Source organism: Oncorhynchus mykiss, chromosome 25 (genome assembly GCF_057628025.1).
Source record: "Oncorhynchus mykiss isolate SJ-2025 chromosome 25, ASM5762802v1, whole genome shotgun sequence".
Classification (NCBI taxonomy): Eukaryota; Metazoa; Chordata; class Actinopteri; order Salmoniformes; family Salmonidae; genus Oncorhynchus; species Oncorhynchus mykiss.
Window position 1 is genome coordinate 2925594 of NC_143046.1, and position 19204 is coordinate 2944797.

A 19204-nucleotide genomic window follows, 5' to 3' on the forward strand; every position below is an offset into this window, starting at 1 on the left:
ATTCATTATTCCTGTTAGATACTACTGGTTATGATTCATTATTCCTGGTAGATACTACTGGTTATGATTCATTATTCCTGTTAGATACTACTGGTTATGATTCATTATTCCTGGTAGATACTACTGGTTATGATTCATTATTCCTGGTAGATACTACTGGTTATGATTCATTATTCCTGTTAGATACTACTGGTTATGATTCATTATTCCTGGTAGATACTACTGGTTATGATTCATTATTCCTGTTAGATACTACTGGTTATGATTCATTATTCCTGGTAGATACTCCTGGTTATGATTCATTATTCCTGGTAGATACTACTGGTTATGATTCATTATTCCTGTTAGATACTACTGGTTATGATTCATTATTCCTGGTAGATACTACTGGTTATGATTCATTATTCCTGGTAGATACTACTGGTTATGATTCATTATTCCTGGTAGATACTACTGGTTATGATTCATTATTCCTGGTAGATACTACTGGTTATGATTCATTATTCCTGTTAGATACTACTGGTTATGATTCATTATTCCTGGTAGATACTACTGGTTATGATTCATTATTCCTGGTAGATACTACTGGTTATGATTCATTATTCCTGGTAGATACTACTGGTTATGATTCATTATTCCTGGTAGATACTACTGGTTATGATTCATTATTCCTGGTAGATACTACTGGTTATGATTCATTATTCCTGGTAGATACTACTGGTTATGATTCATTATTCCTGGTAGATACTACTGGTTATGATTCATTATTCCTGGTAGATACTACTGGTTATGATTCATTATTCCTGGTAGATACTACTGGTTATGATTCATTATTCCTGGTAGATACTACTGGTTATGATTCATTATTCCTGGTAGATACTACTGGTTATGATTCATTATTCCTGGTAGATACTACTGGTTATGATTCATTATTCCTGGTAGATACTACTGGTTATGATTCATTATTCCTGGTAGATACTACTGGTTATGATTCATTATTCCTGGTAGATACTACTGGTTATGATTCATTATTCCTGGTAGATACTACTGGTTATGATTCATTATTCCTGGTAGATACTACTGGTTATGATTCATTATTCCTGGTAGATACTACTGGTTATGATTCATTATTCCTGGTAGATACTACTGGTTATGATTCATTATTCCTGGTAGATACTACTGGTTATGATTCATTATTCCTGGTAGATACTACTGGTTATGATTCATTATTCCTGGTAGATACTACTGGTTATGATTCATTATTCCTGGTAGATACTACTGGTTATGATTCATTATTCCTGGTAGATACTACTGGTTATGATTCATTATTCCTGGTAGATACTACTGGTTATGATTCATTATTCCTGGTAGATACTACTGGTTATGATTCATTATTCCTGGTAGATACTACTGGTTATGATTCATTATTCCTGGTAGATACTACTGGTTATGATTCATTATTCCTGGTAGATACTACTGGTTATGATTCATTATTCCTGGTATATACTACTGGTTATGATTCATTATTCCTGGTAGATACTACTGGTTATGATTCATTATTCCTGGTAGATACTACTGGTTATGATTCATTATTCCTGGTAGATACTACTGGTTATGATTCATTATTCCTGGTAGATACTACTGGTTATGATTCATTATTCCTGGTAGATACTACTGGTTATGATTCATTATTCCTGGTAGATACTACTGGTTATGATTCATTATTCCTGGTAGATACTACTGGTTATGATTGCAGACAGAGCCCATAGAATGGGATGGCGCAATATTGAATTAGTCATTAGTTGATAAGGTGCATGGGGATGTCCACATCACCCAGAGATATGACCATGCTGTAGAGAGACACCTAGCGGACGGAAACTTCACCGTTGAAGACAGAATACAGCTGGTGCCATCTCGACTTGAGCTGGCAAACAGATCCATTACATTAGCTACCTAAATGTGAAGTAAACTCAACTGAAGAGTAATAGAGAATGGAGATGTTTAACTTGAAAACGTGCAGGATACCTGTTTCTGGTTTCGCTGACTTCCGTTATATATATATATATGGGTGAAAAAAACATTGTGTAAAGTAGTCTGTTAAATACGAGGGCGCTTCTTCCTCTTCCACCTCCTCTTCTGTTAAATACGAGGGCGCCTCTTCCTCTTCCACCTCCTCTTCTGTTAAATACGAGGGCGCCTCTTCCTCTTCCACCTCCTCTTCTGTTAAATACGAGGGCGCCTCTTCCTCTTCCACCTCCTCTTCTGTTAAATACGAGGGCGCCTCTTCCTCTTCCACCTCCTCTTCTGTTAAATACGAGGGCGCCTCTTCCTCTTCCACCTCCTCTTCTGTTAAATACGAGGGCGCTTGTATTGGTTCCGTGTGTTTCTGCTATAAATTCACAGACAACACAAAGATTCCTTGATATCCTTCCAGAGTCTACCCAAGGACGCCAGAGGACAAAAATCAGTTAACCACCTAACTGAGGAACTCAATTTAACCTTGCGCAATACCCTAGATGCAGTTGCACCCCTAAAAACTAAAAACATTTCTCATAAGAAACTAGCTCCCTGGTATACAGAAAATACCCGAGCTCTGAAGCAAGCTTCCAGAAAATTGGAACGGAAATGGCGCCACACCAAACTGGAAGTCTTCCGACTAGCTTGGAAAGACAGTACCGTGCAGTACCGAAGAGCCCTTACTGCTGCTCGATCATCCTATTTTTCTAACTTAATTGAGGAAAATAAGAACAATCCGAAATTCCTTTTTGATACTGTCGCAAAGCTAACTAAAAAGCAGCATTCCCCAAGAGAGGATGGCTTTCACTTTAGCAGTGATAAATTCATGAACTTCTTTGAGGAAAAGATCATGATTATTAGAAAGCAAATTACGGACTCCTCTTTAAATCTGCGTATTCCTTCAAAGCTCAGTTGTCCTGAGTCTGCACAACTCTGCCAGGACCTAGGATCAAGAGAGACGCTCAAGTGTTTTAGTACTATATCTCTTGACACAATGATGAAAATAATCATGGCCTCTAAACCTTCAAGCTGCATACTGGACCCTATTCCAACTAAACTACTGAAAGAGCTGCTTCCTGTGCTTGGCCCTCCTATGTTGAACATAATAAACGGCTCTCTATCCACCGGATGTGTACCAAACTCACTAAAAGTGGCAGTAATGAAGCCTCTCTTGAAAATGCCAAACCTTGACCCAGAAAATATAAAAAACTATCGGCCTATATCGAATCTCCCATTCCTCTCAAATATTTTAGAAAAGGCTGTTGTGCAGCAACTCACTGCCTTCCTGAAGACAAACAATGAATACGAAATGCTTCAGTCTGGTTTTAGACCCCATCATAGCACTGAGACTGCACTTGTGAAGGTGGTAAATTACATTTTAATGGCATCAGACCGAGGCTCTGCATCTGTCCTCGTGCTCCTAGACCTTAGTGCTGCTTTTGATACCATTGATCACCACATTCTTTTGGAGAGATTGGAAACCCAAATTGGTCTACACGGACAAGTTCTGGCCTGGTTTAGATCTTATCTGTCGGAAAGATATCAGTTTGTCTCTGTGAATGGTTTGTCCTCTGACAAATCAACTGTAAATTCCGGTGTTCCTCAAGGTTCCGTTTTAGGACCACTATTGTTTTCACTATATATTTTACCTCTTGGGGATGTCATTCGAAAACATAATGTTAACTTTCACTGCTATGCGGATGACACACAGCTGTACATTTCAATGAAACATGGTGAAGCCCCAAAATTGCCCTCGCTAGAAGCATGTGTTTCAGACATAAGGAAGTGGATGGCTGCAAACTTTCTACTTTTAAACTCGGACAAAACAGAGATGCTTGTTCTAGGTTCCAAGAAACAAAGAGATCTTCTGTTGAATCTGACAATTCATCTTAATGGTTGTACAGTCGTCTCAAATAAAACTGTGAAGGACCTCGGCGTTACTCTGGACCCTGATCTCTCTTTTGAAGAACATATCAAGACCATTTCAAGGACCACTTTTTTCCATCTACGTAACATTGCAAAAATCAGAAACTTTCTGTCCAAAAATTATGCAGAAAAATTAATCCATGCTTTTGTCACTTCTAGGTTAGACTACTGCAATGCTCTACTTTCTGGCTACCCGGATAAAGCACTAAATAAACTTCAGTTAGTGCTAAATACGGCTGCTAGAATCCTGACTAGAACCAAAAAATTTGATCATATTACTCCAGTGCTAGCCTCCCTACACTGGCTTCCTGTCAAAGCAAGGGCTGATTTCAAGGTTTTACTGCTGACCTACAAAGCATTACATGGGCTTGCTCCTACCTATCTCTCTGATTTGGTCCTGCCGTACATACCTACACGTACGCTACGGTCACAAGACGCAGGCCTCCTAATTGTCCCTAGAATTTCTAAGCAAACAGCTGGAGGCAGGGCTTTCTCCTATAGAGCTCCATTTTTATGGAACGGTCTGCCTACCCATGTCAGAGACGCAAACTCGGTCTCAACCTTTAAGTCCTTACTGAAGACTCATCTCTTCAGTGGGTCATATGATTGAGTGAGAAGGTGAACGGAAAGGCTCTGGAGCAATGAACCGTCCTTGCTGTCTGTGCCTGGCCGGTTCCCCTCTTTCCACTGGGATTCTCTGCCTCTAACCCTATTACAGGGGCTGAGTCACTGGCTTACTGGGGCTCTCTCATACTGTCCCTGGAGGGGGTGCGTCACCTGAGTGGGTTGATTCACTGATGTGGTCATCCTGTCTGTCAACCCCTTGGGTTGTGCCGTGGCAGAGATCTTTGTGGGCTATACTCAGCCTTGCCTCAGGATGGTAAGTTGGTGGTTGAAGATATCCCTCTAGTGGTGTGGGGGCTGTGCTTTGGCAAAGTGGGTGGGGTTATATCCTTCCTTTTTGGCCCTGTCCGGGGGTGTCCTCGGATGGGGCCACAGTGTCTCCTGACCCCTCCTGTCTCAGCCTCCAGTATTTATGCTGCAGTAGTTTATGTGTCGGGGGGCTAGGGTCAGTTTGTTATATCTGGAGTACTTCTCCTGTCCTATTTGGTGTCCTGTGTGAATGTAAGTGTGCTCTCTCTAATTCTCTCTTTCTCTCTCTCGGAGGACCTGAGCCCTAGGACCATGCCTCAGGACTACCTGACATGACTCCTTGCTGTCCCCAGTCCACCTGACTGTGCTGCTGCTCCAGTTTCAACTGTTCTGCCTTATTATTATTCGACCATGCTGGTCATTTATGAACATTTGAACATCTTGGCCATGTTCTGTTATAATCTCCACCCGGCACAGCCAGAAGAGGACTGGCCACCCCAGACAGCCTGGTTCCTCTCTAGGTTTCTTCCTAGGTTTTGGCCTTTCTAGGGAGTTTTTCCCAGCCACCGTGCTTCTACACCTGCATTGCTTGCTGTTTGGGGTTTTAGGCTGGGTTTATGTACAGCACTTTGAGATATCAGCTGATGTACGAAGGGCTATATAAATACATTTGATTTGATTTGATTTAAATCGTGTGGTTAATGGAAGGAAGGTACTCCAAACGGCCTGTGAGGTGTGCTACGCGAACATGCAGGCCGTTTGGAGTACCTTTTATTTTTGTAGGTGAGATGAAACTGCCGAAACTCAAAGGTATTATTGTATGTCAGAATTGCAACACAAGATTTGTTCAACCCTAAAATGTTAGTTTGTAATCGTAACATGGTGTTTGTATGTTCACAGATGCGCATGGCTTTTCTTACGATACGTTCAACCTTTTGGCAGCTTTCTGGCTCCATACCTTCCGTCTGCAGACACTACATGACAAAACATTTAACATCTTACACTGCAAGGGCCTGGATACAAAAGCTCCGACAGGGTAGTAGCCTACACATATCCCAATTGCACTCGGTTCGGGAGGGACTCCACAACAGAACAGAATAATTATTATCCTCCCTTCCATTAACCACACGATTTCTTTTGCATTAAAATGTCAACATCATCTGACACTCCAAAAATTACTATTTTGACAGGTGTCCTGTTCCGTAGCTCAAAACAAAATAATTGTACTTATTTTTCCATCCTTTTGGGGACAAAAGTCAATTCATCCTTATTTCCTCCACCATCAGATTCAAGCTTCTTCTTCGCTTGCACCATCGTCCCTCCCCAGAAACAACGCCGCCTGCTGGAGAAAGACAGATTTTTGGAGTCAGTTATACCTCTCGCGACGCCTCTTCCTTTTTTATTTTTCTCTCGCGACGCCTCTTCCTTCCTTACCCTCCTCGCACCGGATATGTCGTTGTTGCTGACCTTCCGCCCAAGTCAGTTTGTCATGTAGCTGCAAGCTACATTCTTCTAAAAGTAGTAGAAAACGCACTTATCTCCGCTGTAAATGGTGTTGCCAACGAGGTAATCATTATTATTATTTTTTTTTATTTCTTCTTCTTCATGAAAATCGGTCAAATTATGTAGTTAATTCATTCATGGCGTTGACTCCCACGCTATGCTAAGCTAGCTAGCTAGGTCTTTATCTTAGCATTCTAGGAAGACTCGAGGGACTGCGTGCGGACGTGACCATTTCAGTTTGTAGATTTCAGTTTGTATTCCATTACCTGTCAAACTGTCACTAACGATGTTCTTAGAAGAAATACGTTGCATATCGAGCGGTATATATGGACATAAATATAACTATATTATGAATAGGTAAACGTTAGCTGTGACTAGTGCGCACGTTACTGATTTAATTTCACTACATTTGATTGACAGCTGTCATTTAAAACACACCATTCCACTTCCTATGCTTTATCTAGGAGTTTCGTTTATTTTTTAGTGCAGCCTTCTAATTTCACGATTGATTGGGCGAACGTGCATGCAATTGATAACGTACGAGCTAATTTGAGTTCTCACGTGTCCTGTTCTTCTAGCAGGTATTTGCCAAAGTGTAAGTTACATATGAAGTCATCATTTTTCGGGAACAATGGTGAAGTACTTTGCCTGCGTGGGTCATCTGAAAAGTTCCTGGGACCAAGTCTGCATCGCTTTCTGGGAGCGATACCCCAACCCATACAGGTAAGAAAGATTACCCCCCAACCCCTACAGGTAAGAAAGATTACCCCCCCAACCCCTAAAGGTAAGAAAGATTACCCCCCAACCCCTACAGGTAAGAAAGATTACCCCCCAACCCCTACAGGTAAGAAAGATTACCCCCCAACCCCTACAGGTAAGAAAGATTACCCCCCCAACCACTACAGGTAAGAAAGATTACCCCCCCAACCCCTACAGGTAAGAAAGATTACCCCCCCAACCCCTACAGGTAAGAAAGATTACCCACCCAACCCCTACAGGTAAGAAAGATTACCCCCCCCCCAACCCCTACAGGTAAGAAAGATTACCCCCCCCCCCCCCAACCCCTACAGGTAAGAAAGATTACGCCCCCCCCCAACCCCTACAGGTAAGAAAGATTACGCCCCCCCCCAACCCCTACAGGTAAGAAAGATTACGCCCCCCCCAACCCCTACAGGTAAGAAAGATTACCCCCCCAACCCCTACAGGTAAGAAAGATTACCCCCCCCCCAACCCCTACAGGTAAGAAAGATTACCCCCCCCCCCCAACCCCTACAGGTAAGAAAGATTACCCCCCCCCCAACCCCTACAGGTAAGAAAGATTACCCCCCCCCCCCCCCAACCCCTACAGGTAAGAAAGATTACGCCCCCCCCCAACCCCTACAGGTAAGAAAGATTACGCCCCCCCCAACCCCTACAGGTAAGAAAGATTACCCCCCCAACCCCTACAGGTAAGAAAGATTACGCCCCCCCCAACCCCTACAGGTAAGAAAGATTACCCCCCCAACCCCTACAGGTAAGAAAGATTACCCCCCCCCCCAACCCCTACAGGTAAGAAAGATTACCCCCCCAACCCCTACAGCTAAGAAAGATTACCCCCCCCCCCAACCCCTACAGGTAAGAAAGATTACCCCCCCAACCCCTACAGGTAAGAAAGATTACCCCCCCCCCAACCCCTACAGGTAAGAAAGATTACCCCCCCAACCCCTACAGCTAAGAAAGATTACCCCCCCAACCCCTACAGGTAAGAAAGATTACCCCCCCAACCCCTACAGGTAAGAAAGATTACCCCCCCAACCCCTACAGGTAAGAAAGAGAGACTCGTAGACATCGCAATGTTGTAGCATAGAGACGTATAGACATCGTTGTGACCTATAATCTTGCAGTATCCCTTTAAGCTGGAAAGTCTCTCTGAATCCAATCTAATTCACCCATCTCATCTCCTCTCTCCCCAGCATGTCTCTAACAGTAATACAATAAACTCTCATCTCCTCTCTCTCCCGAAAGTCTCTGATACTGTTTTTACAATTGTCATCTCTTCTCTCACCACAGTAACCATGTCCTAACGGAGGACATCATCTTCAGGGAAGTAACTCCCGGTAACCGTCTGGTCTCTAGGCGACTGCTGACCAAAACTAACCGCGCCCCTCGCTGGATGGAGAAGTACCTGCCGGTTACCATGGCCAGGCACGCCTACATTATCGAGGATTCCATCGTGGACCCCCAGAACAGAACCATGACAACGCTGACTTGGAACATCAGCCACGCACGCATGATGGTACGTGTGACCGACTGGGGATTCGAACCGTGACCGTATTAGCCATGGTATGTGTGACCGACTGGGAATTGAACCGTGACCGTATTAGCCATGGTATGTGTGACCGACCGGGAATTGAACCGTGACCGTATTAGCCATGGTATGTGTGACCGACCGGGAATTGAACCGTGACCGTATTAGCCATGGTATGTGTGACCGACCGGGAATTGAACCGTGACCGTATTAGCCATGGTATGTGTGACCGACCGGGAATTGAACGTCGGTCTCCTGTTGGTCTGTGACTGTGTTAGCCCGCTGAGCTAAAGCCTAGGCATTCGCTTAGGGAGCCAACGCACGTCTTCATCTTTCAATCTGAATCTATTTGAATTTGAGCCGTATTTCTCTGGTGGGAAGGTACCCTGAAGTCACAATGAAGACCAGCTCGTAATACTACTCTACATCTCCTACTCCAGTTGTTAAATCACATTATAAGACTCCATGGGCTGCATATACTATCATAATAAGGTCTTGCTATGTTTTGATTCCCCTGTCAGTCTGTGGAGGAGCGTTGTGAGTACAGAATTAACCCTGACAACACCAGCTGGACGGAGATTAACAGAGAGGCCTGGATCTCGTCTAACCTCTACGGGCTCTCCAGAGCTATACAGGTGTGTGTGTGTGTGTGTGTGTTATCCAGGCCAGTGGAAACCATATCCACACCCTGGTACTGGAAGGGTGGGGTCCCTAGAATGGTATGGTATGACTGATGGGGAGTGATGGTCTTGTTGTGATGGTATGACTGATGGGGAGTGATGGTCTTGTTGTGATGGTATGACTGATGGGGAGTGATGGTCTTGTTGTGATGGTATGACTGATGGGGAATGATGGTCTTGTTGTGATGGTATGACTGATGGGGAGTGATGGTCTTGTCGTGATGGCATGACTGATGGGGAGTGATGGTCTTGTCGTGATGGCATGACTGATGGGGAATGATGGTCTTGTCGTGATGGTATGACTGATGGGGAGTGATGGTATGACTGATGGTGGAGTGATGGTCTTGTCGTGATGGTATGACTGATGGGGGAGTGATGGTCTTGTTGTGATGGCATGACTGATGGGGAGTGATGGTCTTGTCGTGATGGTATGACTGATGGGGAGTGATGGTCTTGTTGTGATGGCATGACTGATGGGGAGTGATGGTCTTGTTGTGATGGTATGACTGATGGGGAGTGATGGTCTTGTTGTGATGGTATGACTGATGGGGAGTGATGGTCTTGTTGTGATGGTATGACTGATGGGGGAGTGATGGTGTTGTTGTGATGGTATGAGTGATGGTCTTGTTGTGATGGTATGACTGATGGGGAGTGATGGTCTTGTCGTGATGGTATGACTGATGGGGAGTGATGGTCTTGTTGTGATGGCATGACTGATGGGGAGTGATGGTCTTGTTGTGATGGTATGACTGATGGGGAGTGATGGTCTTGTTGTGATGGTATGACTGATGGGGGAGTGATGGTGTTGTTGTGATGGTATGAGTGATGGTCTTGTTGTGATGGTATGACTGATGGGGAGTGATGGTCTTGTCGTGATGGTATGACTGATGGGGAGTGATGTTGTTGTTGTTGTGATGGCATGACTGATGGGGAGTGATGGTCTTGTTGTGATGGCATGACTGATGGGGAGTGATGGTCTTGTCGTGATGGTATGACTGATGTGTTAGTGAGGAAGCTTCTTCTGTGTCTAAACAGATTCCTGTTAGTGATAACTTTAATTAATGTCTGGCCTCATTTTACAGGAATTCGGCCTTGCCCGGTTCAAGACCAGTGTTACAAAGACCATGAAAGGGTTTGAATACGTCCTGGCCAAAATGCAAGGTAAGATGGAGGCCAGTTGATTTATTACGCTGTAAAATAAGGTGGGGCGATCAGTTCAGTTCCTTATTATTAGCGGGACTGTGTTGGGGTGGAAACGGGACTGTGTTGGGGTGGAAACCGTTGAATCAGATGTATGAACTGCTGTAGGTGAGGGACAGGCTATTACTACTCTAGTTTTACAGTTCAATGTGCTATTAAAGGGACGGGCTATTACTACTCTAGTTTTACAGTTCAATGTGCTATTAAAGGGACGGGCTATTACTACTCTAGTTTACAGTTCAATGTGTTATTAAAGGGACGGGCTATTACTACTCTAGTTTTACAGTTCAATGTGCTATTAAAGGGACGGGCTATTACTACTCTAGTTTACAGTTCAATGTGTTATTAAAGGGACGGGCTATTACTACTCTAGTTTTACAGTTCAATGTGTTATTAAAGGGACGGGCTATTACTACTCTCTAGTTTTACAGTTCAATGTGTTATTAAAGGGACGGGCTATTACTACTCTAGTTTTACAGTTCAATGTGCTATTAAAGGGACGGGCTATTACTACTCTCTAGTTTTACAGTTCAATGTGTTATTAAAGGGACGGGCTATTACTACTCTCTAGTTTACAGTTCAATGTGTTATTAAAGGGACGGGCTATTACTACTCTAGTTTTACAGTTCAATGTGTTATTAAAGGGACGGGCTATTACTACTCTCTAGTTTACAGTTCAATGTATTATTAAAGGGACGGGCTATTACTACTCTAGTTTACAGTTCAATGTGTTATTAAAGGGACGGGCTATTACTACTCTAGTTTTACAGTTCAATGTGCTATTAAAGGGACGGGCTATTGCTACTCTCTAGTTTTACAGTTCAATGTGTTATTAAAGGGACGGGCTATTACTACTCTAGTTTTACAGTTCAATGTGCTATTAAAGGGACGGGCTATTACTACTCTCTAGTTTTACAGTTCAATGTGCTATTAAAGGGACGGGCTATTACTACTCTAGTTTACAGTTCAATGCGCCATAAAGGAACAGGCTATTCGCCATAATCTTTCATAGCAACAAGACATGCTGGAGTCTAGTTTTCTCATCAATTACAATAATATTCAACGACTACATTTAATTCTTACCCTACGAGGTTCAGACTACTGCTGCTTTTCTGGTCTAAACCATGCCCTCATTACAGGGGAACAATGGCTGGTGTCCCAGGTCTAAACCAGGCCCTCATTACAGGGGAACAATGGCTGGTGTCCCAGGTCTAAACCAGGCCCTGATTACAGGGGAACAATGGCTGGTGTCCCAGGTCTAAACCAGGCCCTGATTACAGGGGAACAATGGCTGGTGTCCCAGGTCTAAACCAGGCCCTGATTACAGGGGAACAATGGCTGGTGTCCCAGGTCTAAACCAGGCCCTGATTACAGGGGAACAATGGCTGGTGTCCCAGGTCTAAACCAGGCCCTGATTACAGGGGAACAATGGCTGGTGTCCCAGGTCTAAACCAGGCCCTGATTACAGGGGAACAATGGCTGGTGTCCCAGGTCTAAACCAGGCCCTGATTACAGGGGAACAATGGCTGGTGTCCCAGGTCTAAACCAGGCCCTGATTACAGGGGAACAATGGCTGGTGTCCCAGGTCTAAACCAGGCCCTGATTACAGGGGAACAATGGCTGGTGTCCCAGGTCTAAACCAGGCCCTGATTACAGGGGAACAATGGCTGGTGTCCCAGGTCTAAACCAGGCCCTGATTACAGGGGAACAATGGCTGGTGTCCCAGGTCTAAACCAGGCCCTGATTACAGGGGAACAATGTCTGGTGTCCCAGGTCTAAACCAGGCCCTCATTACAGGGGAACAATGTCTGGTGTCCCAGGTCTAAACCAGGTGCTGAAACCAGTCCCTTCTCTAACCACCATGTTTTTTCTCCCCCCCCCCCCTCCCCCAGGTGATACCCCCTCCAGGACCCTGGCTGAGCATGCTACGGAGAGGGCCAGGGAGACGGCTCTGGCGGCTAAGGAGAAAGCCAAAGGCCTGGCCTCACAGGCTCACAAGAAACAACAGTATGTCTGAGCTGCCAGTGTAGGGTGAAGCTTCCCCTAGATGCTGATGTGTTTAGGATTGGCGCAGGCGAAGCTGATCCTAGAAACTTAAACACAGAATGCGAGGTGCCAGTGGGAGGAAGTAGACGTTGGCCCCTGTCAGTCCTGCCTTGATTCAAAGACTTTATCTGGGATGGATTGAGCATGCCTGGCTGGCACTATTTGAACCCAGGTCTGGTTGTCCCTACTCAGATCTGGGATCAGATCTTATTGAGGTAGGGGAATCTGATCCTAGATCTGTGGTTGTGGGTGCAAAATCCGTTAACTAAAATTACCAGGTTTTCCAGAAATTGAAAGATTACCCTAAGAAGGAAAACCCGGAATCCTCCAACCAGGATTTCTGGAAAACCTGGTAATTTTGTGACTCTAGGTGTGACAGTGATCTAGGGGATGAACCATTACAGTTAAAGACAATTTTATACTGAATCTGATCAAATGGTGGAGACCATATGGAGGGTGCAACGAGGCTCCGGAGGCGTGCAGAGTCCGAATCAAGCTCCATACCGCATCGCTGTGCACCTCTCAAATGTTGTAACAATGTGGGGGGGCTCCGTATAGCTCCGCATTGACATGATTGGTTGACGGTAGGTGAGGGTGGGAGGTCCTGAATAAACACAAACTCACTCTCTCGACACCTTCCTTCACAACGGCTCTGGGAAGCTCCAAAAAGTATGTTTGCTCTGACTTCTGCAGAGGCTGCATTACAGTAACACGCTGTGCTGCCGCGACACAGTAACGCGCTGTACTGCCGCGATACGGTAACACGCTGTACTGCCGCGACACAGTAACGCGCTGTACTGCCGCGATACGGTAACACGCTGTACTGCCGCGACACGGTAACGCGCTGTGCTGCCGTAACACAGTAACGCGCTGTGCTGCCGCGACACAGTAACGCGCTGTGCTGCCGCGACACAGTAACGCGCTGTGCTGCCGCGACACGGTAACGCGCTGTACTGCCGCGACACGGTAACGCGCTGTGCTGCCGCGATACGGTAACACGCTGTACTGCCGCGACACGGTAACGCGCTGTGCTGCCGCGACACAGTAACTCGCTGTACTGCCGCGACACAGTAACGCGCTGTGCTGCCGCGACACGGTTACGCGCTGTACTGCCGGGACACGGTAACTCGCTGTTCTGCCGCGACACGGTAACGCGCTGTACTGCCGCGATACGGTAACACGCTGTACTGCCGCGACACGGTAACGCGCTGTGCTGCCGCGACACGGTAACTCGCTGTTCTGCCGCGACACAGTAACTCGCTGTTCTGCCGCGACACAGTAACTCGCTGTACTGCCGCGACACGGTAACTCGCTGTTCTGCCGCGACACAGTAACACTCTGTGCTGCCGCGACACAGTAACACTCTGTGCTGCCGCGACACAGTAACACTCTGTGCTGCCGCGACACAGTAACACTCTGTGCTGCCGCGACACAGTAACACTCTGTGCTGCCGCGACACAGTAACACTCTGTGCTGCCGCGACACAGTAACGCGCTGTGCTGCCGCGACACAGTAACGCTCTGTGCTGCCGCCGCAGACATCGGATTGACCATGCGGCACCTTTTTTAGACTCGTGTCTTCTAACACAAGTGTCTGGGCTGAGTCTCAATAGTCCTCACTAGCTTCCTTTCCTTGTCTCCTTCAGTACAGTACTCTAACAGGGAGGTGAACGCGCCGGGCTAGTTTCCATTCTCCTCCCTCCAACCTGTCGTGGTCTTATCAGTTCAAATGGAAGAGGCTAAACGCTATAGAAGTGGTTACTGTACCAGCAGAGAATGTAAACTGAGTAACTGGGTTGATCTTGTTGGAGGCATGTGGCAGCATTGGGGACAGGACAACACCAGTCCCACCCAGCAGGTGATCTACTGGGCACGGCTGACGTTGGTGTTGGTCGGTCCTGTCCTTTTATTGGTGGCTAGCTAGTACAAGAGACTGGTTCATGTCTCCAGAAATGACTCGAGTTGTTTTCGTGACCTACTGAATACTGTCATAGCCGTAGGGGACGAGGGAGTTCCACGCTGATATTGGGTCAGTTTTGAGCATTTTCCCAATAAGGGCTAAGGTTAGGATTGGTTAGAGGGGAAGCTGATCCTAGATCTGTAGGCCTACCCACCATTTCCCTCCAACTCAGTGGTTTAAGTCCCAAATGGCACCCTATTCCCTATATAGTGTACTACTTTAGCCCAGAGCCCTATAAGAACCCTATTCCCTATATAGTGTACTACTTTAGACCAGAGCCCTATTCCCTATATAGTGTACTAATTTAGACCAGGGACTTATGGACTCTTTTAACCCCTCGTGCACTTCTGTCTATTCCATTTACAAGAGTCGACAACATTACAGGAAGCATTTCTCCTGTCGTAATTCCTTGACCTTCATATAGTTGTGTTTCTCACACTGTAGATGAGACTGACTACGTATCTTCAGTTACTTTAGATTTAGGCTTACGATTTGGAAATATTTAAATATTTTTCAAAATCATCTTTTGTTTTCTGTTAACTAGACTACTAAAAAAAAGCCAATCTCAAAGTAATCTCCCTGAATCTTGATTCTTCGCTACAGGTTAATTGATTTCAGTTATGGCGCTACATTATATATATATATATTTATTTATTTTAAATTCAGAATGAAAATTCATTGCTTCAAATTGAAGTTGTTGCTAGTGTGATGAGGGGGGGGGGTCCACGTTATTTTGCAGTCGTTACTTGGAAGTGATCATCCTTGGCTAGAGGGAGAGCTGCTACTTGGCTCTCTCTTGACATTGTGAAAAGACAGGATTGCTGTGGATATCAATGTCTGTCTGTATGCTTGAAAAAATTAACTTCATAAAATTAGCCAAATTTGCACAAAAAAATTGGTATAATTACACTTAAAGACATGCTCAGGAACTTTGACGGCTGTTTTGTTTTTTAAACCTCCCCGTTTTGGGCTGGATGTGTCAATGTGTAGTTAGTTTACGCAATAAGGCACGAGGGGGGGGTGTGGCATAGGGCACGTCGCAACGCGGAGTGCCTGGACACAGCCCTTAGCCGTGGTATATTGGTCATATAGCACAAACCTCATTTGCTATTATAAACTGGTTACCAATGTAATTAGAGAAGTAAAAATGTATGTTTTCTCATACCTGTGGTATATGGTCTGATATACCATGGCTGTCAGCCAATCAGCATTCAAGGCCTCTGACCATCCCGTTTTATAAACATGAGATAATCTATGAGCAGAATTACTATTTTTATCTCAATTAGCCACGAAATCCCTCGTTTGAAAGACATGGGCCAGCCCCCAAGCAATTAGAGTTCTGAGCTTCGGGCCCTCTCCATTTGAGTGACAGCTAGTAAGGTTGCACACACAGCAGAGCGAGAGGCGGGGCAATGACATAGTACACATGTATGATGTAGTACACCACTTTTGGCTCATGAGCGCTTACTTTCATAACTACTGGCTATAAAAGTACACAAGTACCTGAGAATCTTTTTTTTTAAAGAAAATTAATGTATACAAATTATGAATGTGTAATGTTTGAGCAACAGTATGGACTTATTGATGAATACTAATAAATATTTTCTGTTTCTGGATAATTTTTTCGTTGTCTTCCTCAAATCATCTCATACTGCCTTTGAATAACAAGGAAGTGATTAGTGTTAAATATCACAAATATTTATTCATACAAAAGGCATACATACCTATACAAATGCTACATGATAGTACTGGGACAGAGGAAGACTAAGTGCATACAGATATACAGACATTTTCTTGTTGCGATGACAAGGTCATAAGGCATCTTGTTGGGGTATAAACATCCTGAAGGCAGTCGGTCAGTCACCTCGGTGGGTAACAGGCAGTCAGTCACCTCAGTGGGTAACATCCAGTCAGTCAGTCACCGCAGTGAGTAACATCCAGTCAGTCAGTCACCTCAGTGGGTAACATCCAGTCAGTCAGTCACCTCAGTGGGTAACAGGCAGTCAGTCACCTCAGAGGATCAAATCCACAGTGAGTTTTGTTTTAGTAGACCGGTACATTAGTCTCTCGGAGCCATCCTTCCAAATCTGGTCTCGTTGGCTACGCCTGGTATCCACGGCTACAGTGTTGCATACATGTAAATTGCAAGTACTGTATTACATTTCAAAATAATGCTTTCTGCCCAAACATGTACTACTTTCCTAACATGGTGGCCTCTATTGCAGGTATAATCAAGATATACTGAGTAATGCACATTCAATGGCTTTAAGTTCATACGAGCAAATGTTTGCAGAATATGCATCATTAAAGCACCCCTAGGGACACTTAGCAAAGACGCCTGCATTTCCTATGAGTTCCATAATGTCCACGTCAGAAACATGAAACTAATTAAATACAAACAAGTCTGTTACAATATGGCTAGGTAACTGAAAGATGGTGGTTTCCTGGGCACAGGATTTAGACCGGATTAAATCCGATCGCGGGTTATAAGCATTGCGTTTTTTAAAGGTCATTTCCGATTGAGCTGCCACACGTAGCGTTTACTGTGAATGGGGTTCTCCACGGGCGTGGGGACATTGCCTTTAAAAACTGCAATGCCTTGTGACCGGGTTAAATCCCTGCCTCAGCCGTGGATTAAAAAGCAAGGTCAAAGGAAAATCTATATCAAAAATACTGTTTTGTCCAGGACTACTAATCTTAATTTGTGTCTGGGAAAGTTCAGGGGTACGTTTCCTAAAAACATAAAATATCATCTCAAGTCCAAGACAATGATCTGAAGGCTAAAGATAATCTTTGTTTTCTGGAGAAACTCACCCGCAGTTCAGTAGAAGCATCGCTCAGAGTGATATTACCCACAACCTTTACAAGATATAAGGGGTACATCACCAAATAGCACCCTATCCCCTATATCAGGGGTTCTCAGAGTGGGGTCTGTACTGCAGGGGTTCTCAGAGTGGGGTCTGTACTGCAGGGGGTCAGCAGCCAAACCAGGGGTTCTCCAAGTGGGGTCTGTACTGCAGGGGTTCAGCAGCCAAACCAGGTGTTCTCCAAGTGGGGTCTGTACTGCAGGGGTTCAGCAGCCAAACCAGGTGTTCTCAGAGTGGGGTCTGTACTGCAGGGGTTCTCAGAGTGGGGTCTGTACTGCAGGGGTTCAGCAGCCAAACCAGGTGTTCTCAGAGTGGGGTCTGTACTGCAGGGGTTCAGCAGCCAAACCAGGTGTTCTCAGAATGGGGTCTGTACTGCAGGGGTTCAGCAGCCAAACCAGGTGTTCTCAGAGTGGGGTCTGTACTGCAGGGGTTCTCAGAGTGGGGTCTGTACTGCAGGGGTTCAGCAGCCAAACCAGGTGTTCTCAGTGTGGGGTCTGTACTGCAGGGGTTCAGCAGCCAAACCAGGTGTTCTCAGAGTGGGGTCTGTACTGCAGGGGTTCAGCAGCCAAACCAGGTGTTCTCAGAGTGGGGTCTGTACTGCAGGGGTTCTCAGAGTGGGGTCTGTACTGCAGGGGTTCAGCAGCCAAACCAGGTGTTCTCAGTGTGGGGTCTGTACTGCAGGGGTTCAGCAGCCAAACCAGGTGTTCTCAGAGTGGGGTCTGTACTGCAGGGGTTCAGCAGCCAAACCAGGTGTTCTCAGAGTGGGGTCTGTACTGCAGGGGTTCAGCAGCCAAACCAGGTGTTCTCAGAGTGGGGTCTGTACTGCAGGGGTTCAGCAGCCAAACCAGGTGTTCTCAGAGTGGGGTCTGTACTGCAGGGGTTCAGCAGCCAAACCAGGTGTTCTCAGAGTGGGGTCTGTACTGCAGGGGTTCAGCAGCCAAACCAGGTGTTCTCAGAGTGGGGTCTGTACTGCAGGGGTTCAGCAGCCAAACCAGGTGTTCTCAGAGTGGGGTCTGTACTGCAGGGGTTCAGCAGCCAAACCAGGTGTTCTCAGAGTGGGGTCTGTACTGCAGGGGTTCAGCAGCCAAACCAGGTGTTCTCAGAGTGGGGTCTGTACTGCAGGGGTTCTCAGAGTGGGGTCTGTACTGCAGGGGTTCAGCAGCCAAACCAGGTGTTCTCAGAGTGGGGTCTGTACTGCAGGGGTTCTCAGAGTGGGGTCTGTACTGCAGGGGTTCAGCAGCCAAACCAGGTGTTCTCAGAGTGGGGTCTGTACTGCAGGGGTTCAGCAGCCAAACCAGGTGTTCTCCAAGTGGGGTCTGTACTGCAGGGGTTCAGCAGCCAAACCAGGTGTTCTCAGAGTGGGGTCTGTACTGCAGGGGTTCAGCAGCCAAACCAGGGGTTCTCAAATATACATGTTTTTGTTTTGTTGGAATGAATATTACTTACAACAGATTAAACACATTTTGTCCAAGGGATCCGTGGAATCATTTTTGAGATTGTAATTCAATGCATGTTCTTAAGCGACAATTTATGCTGGATCTGAAAATGTGGGTCGGAGGCTCCATGTGGAGGGAAGCCATGCACTGCCCTTGTCCTAGTATAGTTACTTGAATTATATTTTTCTGTTTTTGATCACACTCTAGTTCTGATTATGAGGGGGGTCCCTGATGAAAGTTTGAGAACCCCTGTCGTGTATATATAGTGCACTACTTTAACTGAAGCCTTATGGAGCCTGGTCAATAGTAGTGCACTAGAAAAGGGATTTATTGTGCTTTTTTGGGATGCAAAGAAGAAGTGCTGTGTGGATAGTTTTGTGCAACAAAACAAAATAACAAATATAAATGAAA

At 45.5% G+C, this 19204-nt stretch overlaps 1 protein-coding gene across 2 annotated transcripts; it reads left to right on the plus strand.

Annotated features, from left to right (window-relative positions):
• Positions 1–6251: 6251 nt before the first annotated feature.
• On the plus strand, positions 6252–16109 carry prelid1a (PRELI domain containing 1a). 2 transcript variants are annotated; one of them, XM_036970499.2, is made up of 6 exons: positions 6252–6381; positions 6897–7041; positions 8368–8593; positions 9127–9240; positions 10368–10446; positions 12378–16109. In XM_036970499.2, exons 2-6 carry the CDS (start codon positions 6950–6952, stop codon positions 12500–12502), a joined length of 636 nt encoding a protein of 211 aa, XP_036826394.2. In that variant the 5' UTR covers positions 6252–6381; positions 6897–6949; the 3' UTR covers positions 12503–16109. The 2 variants fall into 2 exon arrangements, with proteins under 2 accessions (XP_036826394.2, XP_090077358.1); XM_090221232.1 differs by having other exon boundaries at positions 6254–6381; positions 6900–7041.
• Positions 16110–19204: the final 3095 nt, after the last annotated feature.